The following is an 8,600-nucleotide window of genomic DNA, read 5'->3' as shown; positions in this document are numbered from 1 at the left end:
AGGTTAGGGCTCTGCCGTGGGGTGTGTGCATTGACGCGTTCCCGAGTCACCGTGGACCAGGGGCCTGCCACAGCAGCTGATTCCTATCGGGGAGCTGGGGCCAGGCAGACACCTGTCTCTCTGGGGCTCCTGGCAGAGCCCCACTGGTCACAGGCAGCCTCCTCCTTTTGGCTGCTGGGTCTCTGTCCCTTTCCCTCCTTGGCTGGGCCTGGGGCTGGGACCACTGCTGACGCCACGCTGCACTGTCCCACGCTGTCTGCCCCCGGAGAGGTGGTTGAAGGTGGCTGGTGGTTGAGGAACCCCCCCCAGGCCCATCCTTGCTCAGGCCCATAAGTCACTTGGGGTCTGGGGAGCTGGGGACTTGGACCCAGGAGGGAGGTGCCTGGCTGTGACCCTTGGGCGAGTGTCCCTGGGCACGTCGCTGCCCACCGGCCCCACCGTCTGTAATGCGCAGCTCAGCCAAGGGGATTCTGGGGTCAAGGCCCATGAGGCACCATCTGCTTTGCTCCTGGGCTGAGCCTGCGGTGCCCTGGGCAGGCTGGGTGGAAGGAGCTGGGGAGGCTCCCTGACGGGGGAGCGAGATCCCACACAGATGTCTCTGGACAGTGGAATGTGGAAGGCGCGGGGCGCGCCGGGTGGAGAGCTGCCCAGCCATGCCAGCGAGGCCCCGCGTCCTCCCGCCTGCCGTGAGCACTGGGAATGGCGCTGCCGGCCCCTCCCACAGACTCGGGCCAAGGAGGTCGACAGAGCAGCTGGAGGGAGATGCCCAGGCAGGGGCGGGGGCTCCAGGCCCCTGGGCTGCAGTTGCAGGTAAATGGAGAAGGGAGGCTGGGGGCACTGGGCCTCTGCAGGCAGCCACACAGCGGGGCCAGGTCCCGGTGGGAGGGGCTGTCCCAGCCGCCCAGCCCAGGGTGTCTGATGCCAGGGAGTCCATGTCTACTCAGCCCCTCCTCCCAGCCCCTCAGCCACCTCGTTTCTGCCCCTGTGGCTAGGGGGCCTGAGCCAGGCCCTGGCTGGGGCCAATCCCAGAATCCAGGCCGGGTTGGCACCGACAGGGAAGGGTTGTGGGACGGTGGCCAGCGTGTGGAGAGCATGGCGTTGGAGGGCATGGCGGGCACTAGGGCTGCAGGAGGCAGCACGGCACGATTCGTGGCCTGTGGCTCGGTGGGCATCCGCGCTTTTCCTGTGGGTTTGCTCTAGCTCTTGGCCACGACGCTGCCGCGTGTCCCTGGCTGCTTGACTCAGAATTATATTTGTTTCCTGAAGAGGGAAATGAACTTTCATGCAGTAAAATCTAAACAAATATTTGTATTTATTTTCTACTTCCGTGTCCTGTTTCAAAGCTTATTGTCCAGCCCAAGATTTTAAAAAGTCAGATTTTCATCTAGTGTAAAGCAGGCTCAGGAAGAGGAGGAGGGGGAGGGGAGGAAGAGGATGAGGGGGAGGGGAGGAAGCCGGGGAATCCGGCTGGGCTTTCCTTGCTCATCCTCGCAATGGCTGCCTGGCCCTCGGCCCTCCTCTGTGTCTGGTCCTAAGTTCTGAGTTCAGAAGCCCTCGCCATGCTGTTGGGGCCCACCAAATCCGTCCCTTGTGGGGACAGCTCCCTCCAAGCCCTCTGGGGATGGACCCTGAGGGTAGGGCGGGGAGTCGGGGGCAGGTCCTCCCAGGGCCTGGCGAACACAGGGGCCCATCCAGGGTGCCCCAGACTCCCTCAGCCAGTTCTCGAGAACAGAACAGTTAAGCCCAAGCCCTGGATGGAGGTGTGGGGAGAGGGCGTGGCTCCCGCCCCGGCAGGCAGGTGAGCGTCTGGGGATTCTTCAGTTCACTCTGCCCCGCAGCCTCACCCCATCTGTGCCTGCGCCTCGGGGAGCCTAAGCCGGCAGGGGCGAGGCGGTGGGACCTCGGGGAGCTCAAGCCTCGGCTCTCCCCTCACTGGAGGCCTGAGGCCAAGATGATGTCCACACTGGGCGGCTTGCAGAGGTAAGGGGGCAACTGGGCCCTCCTAGGTGGCCAAAGCGCTTGATCTGTGGATATTCTGAGACGGACAGAAGGGAGTTTTGTGCTTGTCTTTCAAAGGAAGTTACTGGGATTTGGAGGCTCTTCCTCCTCATGTTTCCCTCAGTCCACCTGCTGTGACTTCATCTCGGAAGTAGAGGGGCCCCTCCTGCCCAGGCCTGAGGCTGGTTATGGGTATTTGGGGGTTCCTGGATGTGGGGCCCCGTGGAAAACCTGCCCCCCAATACTGTGGCATGGAGACGCTCGGGGATGGCCGAGGAGGGCAAGACCTTCTGGGCTGGGGACCTCCTGGCCTCGGTCTGCGACTCAGGCCCGGGGCTGGGCCGTGTTGGTGGGAGTGCCTGGCGCTTGTTGGGACGTCGGTTGTGTGTGCGCTTTAGGATGGTCTTGGAGCTGTGGGTGGTGAGGGGGAGGCTGGGCTCTGCTGTGTTATCTCCCTTCTATAAACAGAGAGGAGGTGTATTTCTTCCCAGTTGGGTTTGGAGGGGATGTGGGTGTGGCTAGAAATGCCTTGCATTTTCCTTCTCCTGCTTGCTATCTGTTTGGGGTTTCCAAGGCAGGTTGGAGCTGCTCCTGCCCTTGCAGGTCCCAGCCTCCCCAGGGCACCTGCCGTCATGAATTCGATCACCTTCCTTTAAGGGGTGACTTGGGACCAGCTGCTGGGACACTGGCTGAGGAACCCGTCTGAGGGCTGAGAGGTGTGTGGCCTGCTGTCTGGCCTGGGTGTCTTAGGAGTCCTCTCCTGTGGACGTTGTGACCACATTGTGAAGAGGAGGCTCAGGGGCTGGGGGATCAGGCTCACTTGATTAGCTGGGGGCCAAGCTGAGGTGTTCTGGCTGCCCCGGGGCTACCTTAGGTCGGCCAGAGCGGGTGTGCCTGACCCCAGCTGAGACTCTGGGTGAGACCTGGGAGGCACTGCGGCCAAGGGTCCCAGGGGGAGGCCAGGGCACAGGCTCCTCGGCTCCTGGTCTCAGTGCCTGGCAGGGTGGGCTCCCTGCAGAGGTCCCTGCAGGCTGCAAGACCCACGCTATGGCCAGGAGCACTGGCTCCACTGAACATAGGGTTGTGTGTGCCGCCCCCCGGAGGGAAGCCCCGAGTCACTTCCCCACAGCCCTGGACAACAGCCTCCTGAGCCTCCCATGTGTTTTCCTGGGATTGGGCAAGTGTGGGAGGCTCACCTTGCTTGGCCCAGCCTGTGCGGCCTGTGGACGGAAGGAGCCTGGGGACAAAGGGGATGGTGATGGGTGGTGCAGCCAGGCAGGTGCCTTGCCCACCCGGTGGTTCAAGGAGCTGCCCAGAGCCAAGGAGAGACTTTGCCCAGAGGAGAGATGCCAGCAAGGCCCAGTCTTAACCACCAGCCATGGTAAATCCACACTGCCAGGCAAAGTGCCCACTTGGGTCCTTGCCGATCCTTTGTTTTGCTGGCTGGTGATGATTCGGGCACCAAACTCTGAGCTATAGCAAGGTTTGGGGCAATTTAACTTGGGGGAGTTGCCTCCCTGGGGTGTGGCCAGGTATCTTTGGTGGGGAGGGGACTCATGAACAGAGAAGATGTGGTACAGAGCCCATGGGGGCCACCATGCCAGTGTGAACACCCAACATTTGAGACAGGTCTCAATTTAGAAAGTTGATTTTGCCAAGGTTGAGGACACACACCCGTGACCCAGCCTCAGGAAGTCCTGATGATGTGTGTCCAAGGTGGTCAGAGCACGCTTGGTTTTATACATTGTTGGGAGACATGAGATGTCTCAGCATATGCAAGATGAACAATGGTTCTGTCTGGAAAGGTGGCACCACTTGAAGCAAAGGCTGGAAGACTGGAAGCCAGGAGGGAGCTTCCAGGTCAGAGGTAGTTAAGAGATAAATGGTTGTGATCTTTTGAGTTTATTTCAGCCTATCCAAAGGATAGTTTATTCCCAGACGGTCAGGTCCTGAGTTACTAGGAAAGCTCATTTTTTAGGAGGTTGTGAAGCTTTGTGTCTTAGGAAGAGAAATTAGGGGAAGAATGGGAGAAAAACGACAACAAACAAAAGAAAAATCCTGAAAAATCTATATAGGCCACACTACTCTGAAGTCCATACACCAGTAGGCAGGCATGAAAGTGGCTTATGCATGTAAATAGATTTCTGTTATTTCCTTCTGAAGTTTAAGTTGTCTATCTTACTCCAAATTAGGAAAGATAGGAAAAAAAAAAAGAAAAAAATTGAAAACATTATTTTGAAGACTTGTAGCCAAGAAAAATTACAATTTGGTCCAAACTGTAGAAAATAGTAAAAATTTAAAAAAGTTAGGCAAGACTAGAATCCAACAACAGGTGTACTATAGTTTTTGAAACATAATTTTTTGGCCGGGCATGGTGGCTCACACCTGTAATCCCAGGTACTCAGGAGGCTGAGGCAGGAGAATTGCTTGAACCTGGGATTGGAGGATGCAGCGAGCTGAGATTGTGGCACTGGACTCCAGCCTGGGTGACAGAGTGAGATTCCATCCCAAAAACAAAACAAAACAAAAACAAAAAGAAATATAATTTTTCTCTCTCCAGTTTCCCATTTTTACTGAAGACAAATCATGGTAGGATTGGTTTGCTCTTTTATATTTGGCCTAATTATTTGTATACAGTGCAACAAGAATAATTACTTTTTACATAAGCTTTTTTTTGTTGCGGGGGAGGGAGAGATGGAGTCTGCCTCTGTCACCCAGACTGAAGTGCAGTGGTGCCATCTCAGCTCAGTGCAACCTCCACCTCCTGGGTTCAAGTGATTCTTATGCCTCAGCCTCCTGAGTAGCTGGGAATACAGGTGCATGCCACTATGCCAGCTAATTTTGTATTTCTTAGTAGAGATGGGGTTTTGCCATGTTGGCCAGGCTGGTCTCGAATTCCTGACTTCAAGTCGTCTGCCCACCTTGGCCTCCTAAAATGCTGGGATTTCAGGTGTGAGCCACCATACCTGTCCTACTTGGGCTTTTAAATAGGCTTTGATGGAACATTGTTCCATAGGAGGAATCTCAGATAAGACTTTTTTAAAGCCAAGTCCTGCCACCAATTTGTGCCATCAAATATCTATGAGTTGGGTGATCCTCTCCTCTTGAGGATCCAAGATAAACTTGGAACTCCTGAACCTGTCAGAAAGTGATATTCTTTGCTTACCACAAGTCAGGCACCCTGTACAGGGACTGTGTAGACAAAGGTATGAGGCCAGTTTTTCTAAGGGGCTTTTATTGGGTCCATAAGTCAAGTTTGAGTCCTTAAAGAAAAGCACACCGTTCCAGTCAGTCTTGGTAAAATAACCAGTTTCTCCATTTGGGTCCTGTTACAAATGAAAACAGAGTCTTATTGCACTTATGCAGATAACTATATTGTCATAAGTTAAAAATGCTCACAAATAGTTTCCAAATTCTGGAGAAATCAGGTAGAGAAAAACAAATATGCTCCAAATTTTGTTCGTAGGACAATACTCAGTTGTTAAAAGCTGTAATAACGTAAAAGAAAAATTTTCTTAATGCTAAAAGACAAAGGATCAGCAACGTTTTAAGAAAAAAGTTAAAAAGATTACTTTAGTCTTCTATCAGTTCAGTTATGCAGTCAATTCCTGTTCTGCATGATATTCATGAACATTTCAGCTCTTTATGAGAGTCCTGAAAGTTTATTCCTCTGTCTCCAACGTATCAGAACCCTGTATTTAAGAACACCTGTTAAGAATTCTATGGCTGATTATAAAACCACCTTAAAGAGGACCAAAACAAGACAACTGTCCATGAATGACAAAAAGTTTCAGGGTAGCCATAGTCAAAGGCACAATTGACAAGGAAATTTGTTATCTCTGTGGCACACTATAATTTAACATAAGAATTATAAATACATTATTGATAATGTACATTAAGTTATATCAGAACTATAGAAATTTCTCATAATTTTGGAACACATACCAAGAACATACTTATAGAAATACATCCTAAAGAAAACCAAATACCATTTCAAACTTGACAATGCTTCCTGTAAGATTTTTATACCAAATAAGCCAAACGATGTCATTTTTGGACTTTAGAGAACCTAATGTATTAAGGGATTAATTAGGTCAGAAAAAGACATAACTTATAATTTGATTTTGGAAAGTTTTGTCAAGCACCAAAGGTTTAAAATACTAACATCACAAAACGGGATCATTCATTTAACCAGAGTGATAACTCAAGGATTTCAAAAAGACAAAAGCCTTCATTCTTTGAGAGAGGAGACTTAATGTTCCAAACAATAAGCCCTAATAAAAACAGCATGAAGCCAATTTAATTTGTTTTTCAAAATTTTATAAACTATCTATAACATTTTAATATGGACTGTAAGAAATAACTTCCATAAGCCTTTATAACTTTCATTTATGTGTTAAGAAACCCTTGCGAATCTGACACAGGTCCATATACTGGTCTTGTGTCAGCATGTCTTTGACATTAATGATTAATTTATAGGCAAATGGAACTCATTTTATCTCTCAGAATCAGCCCTTATAATCTCACGTGCCCGCCTTTTCTATGATAGTCCGTGGGCCTTGTTGAAAAACTCCCTGGGAGTTGAATAGCTTTATTTATTTTATTATTTATTTATTTATTTGAGATGGAGTCTCACTCCATCACCCAGGCTGGAGTGCAGTGGCGTGATTTCAGATCACTGCAGCCTACACCTCCTGTGTTAAAGCGATTCTCCTGCCTCAGCCTCTGGAGTAGCTGTGGTTACAGGCACCTACCACCATGCCTAGCTAATTTTTGTATTTTTAGTAGAGATGGGGTTTTGCCATGCTGGCCAGGATGGTCTTGAACTTCTGAACTCAGGTGATCCACCTGCCTTGGCCTCCCAAAGTGCTGGGAGTACAGGTATATAGCACCACACCCATCTGCAAAGAGTTGAGTAGCTTTAATTTCTGACTCTGTGTTTCAAGAATGCAGTTTATTTTTATTGTCATCTTCTACCAGACCTGAAGATTGGGCTTTAATTACTGTCAGCATTTAAAATGCAGCAAGACTTGGTGTCCTTTTCACACCCGGGGGTCAGAGTCCTGTAACTCAGTGTCACAAGTACTTTAAAAGTGCATACAGAGAGATATGCGGCTGTGATAACCTTAATTTTAAAAGGTTTAAGACTGAATGCAGTGGCTCATGCCTGTAATCCCAGCACTTTGGGAGGCTGAGGCAGGTGGATCATCTGAGTTCACGAGTTTGAGACCAGCTTGGCCAGCCTGGCCAACATGATGAAACCCCATTTCTACTAAAAATACAAAAAATTAGCTGGGCGTGGTGGTGGGCATCTGTAATCCCAGCTACTCAGGAGGCTGAGGCAGGAGAATTGCTTGAACCTGGGAGGCAGAGGTTGCAGTGAGCCAAGATGGCACCACTGCACTCCAGCCTAGACAACAAGTGTGAAACTCCATCTCAAAAAAAAAAAAAAGTTTTACCCCAGTTTTTTTTCTAAACCAAAGCTTAATAATAATATGACAACTTGAGCATATAAAAGTTTTTTTTTTTTTAAATATAAACCCTCTTATTGTGACTTACATAGATCATTCATAACCTGTTTGGATTTTCTGATTTGTCCTGAACATCCCTTCTTTCTTAAACAACCAGTCATTTTAGTCTAGGGCTAAATTTACCGTACAAGATTCTTTCTAATATGAAATTATTTATCTTTAAGCTTTCTTACCAAGGAAACCTCTTTATTTTTTTATAACTATCTTATTTCATACATAACCTTTAAGTAAGCTTTGAATTAGACAAAAATTATTTATCTTTTTATTATTATTTTTTTAGCCAGAATGTTTTCCTACAATATTTTTATTAGAAAATGCTCAAATAATGAAATATCTATTATCTATTTTAATATAACTTTAGATTCTAAATTATGACAAGTTTGTCTACAAGTATTTATCCTAATACATTTACATAATTATTTTAATCATTTACTTTTATGAAAACTGTGATATTCATCATTTAAAGTTCTGAAATGTCCTGCTTTGTGTTTATGGCAAAAATAAATAAATAAAGTTATGAAACTGCCCTTGCAAAATTATAACTCAGATAGTAAAAGAGCTCTGCCCTAACTGACTCAATTTTGCTCCTAACCTGCAGACTGTCCTTGTTCGTTCCTGTGTGTAGGCTGAACTAACTTTGGGAGGAGCTTAGTTTATAGTTTAGTTTTGAAACAAAAATGATAACAGACCTTTCCCAAACCAAACTTCCTTACTGCCTGTGGAGTGGACTGCCTAAAGCCACAGGATTAGAAGTTATGGTAATCTTACTAAATTCAGGCTGTAGCTATTTTCATTAAACCAATATTAATGTATTCTTTATTAAAGATTACACAAGTAAAGATCATTCCATTTTGGGCTGGGTTTATAGTTTTGTAGCCTCTTTGCCAGATTTTGACACCTTATGGTATTTGGCAGGGATAAGTATGAAATTGCTTGATTAATAAATGCAAACAGGCCGGGCGCAGTGGCTCACGCCTGTAATCCCAGCACTTTGGGAGGCCGAGGTGGGTGGATCACGAGGTCAAGAGATCGAGACCATCCTGGTCAACATGGTGAAACCCCGTCTCTACT

The 8,600-nt window shown here is 48.2% G+C and overlaps 1 protein-coding gene across 1 annotated transcript in view; it reads left to right on the top strand.

The window, feature by feature from the left end:
* The first annotated feature begins 1,906 nt into the window (after positions 1-1,906).
* Positions 1,907-8,600, top strand: part of GAL3ST2 (galactose-3-O-sulfotransferase 2) — a 30,972-nt gene continuing 24,278 nt past the window's right edge. Inside the window, exon 1 of the mRNA XM_017510715.2 lies at positions 1,907-1,980. Coding sequence (XP_017366204.1) covers positions 1,952-1,980 — 29 coding nt within the window. The 5' untranslated portion in view covers positions 1,907-1,951. The remainder of the gene's footprint in view (positions 1,981-8,600) is intronic.

Source organism: Cebus imitator, unplaced genomic scaffold (assembly GCF_001604975.1).
Source record: "Cebus imitator isolate Cc_AM_T3 unplaced genomic scaffold, Cebus_imitator-1.0 Scaffold443, whole genome shotgun sequence".
NCBI lineage: Eukaryota > Metazoa > Chordata > Mammalia > Primates > Cebidae > Cebus > Cebus imitator.
Note: the sequence above shows the minus strand (reverse complement) of the source record. Positions and strands in the feature narration are given on the sequence as shown.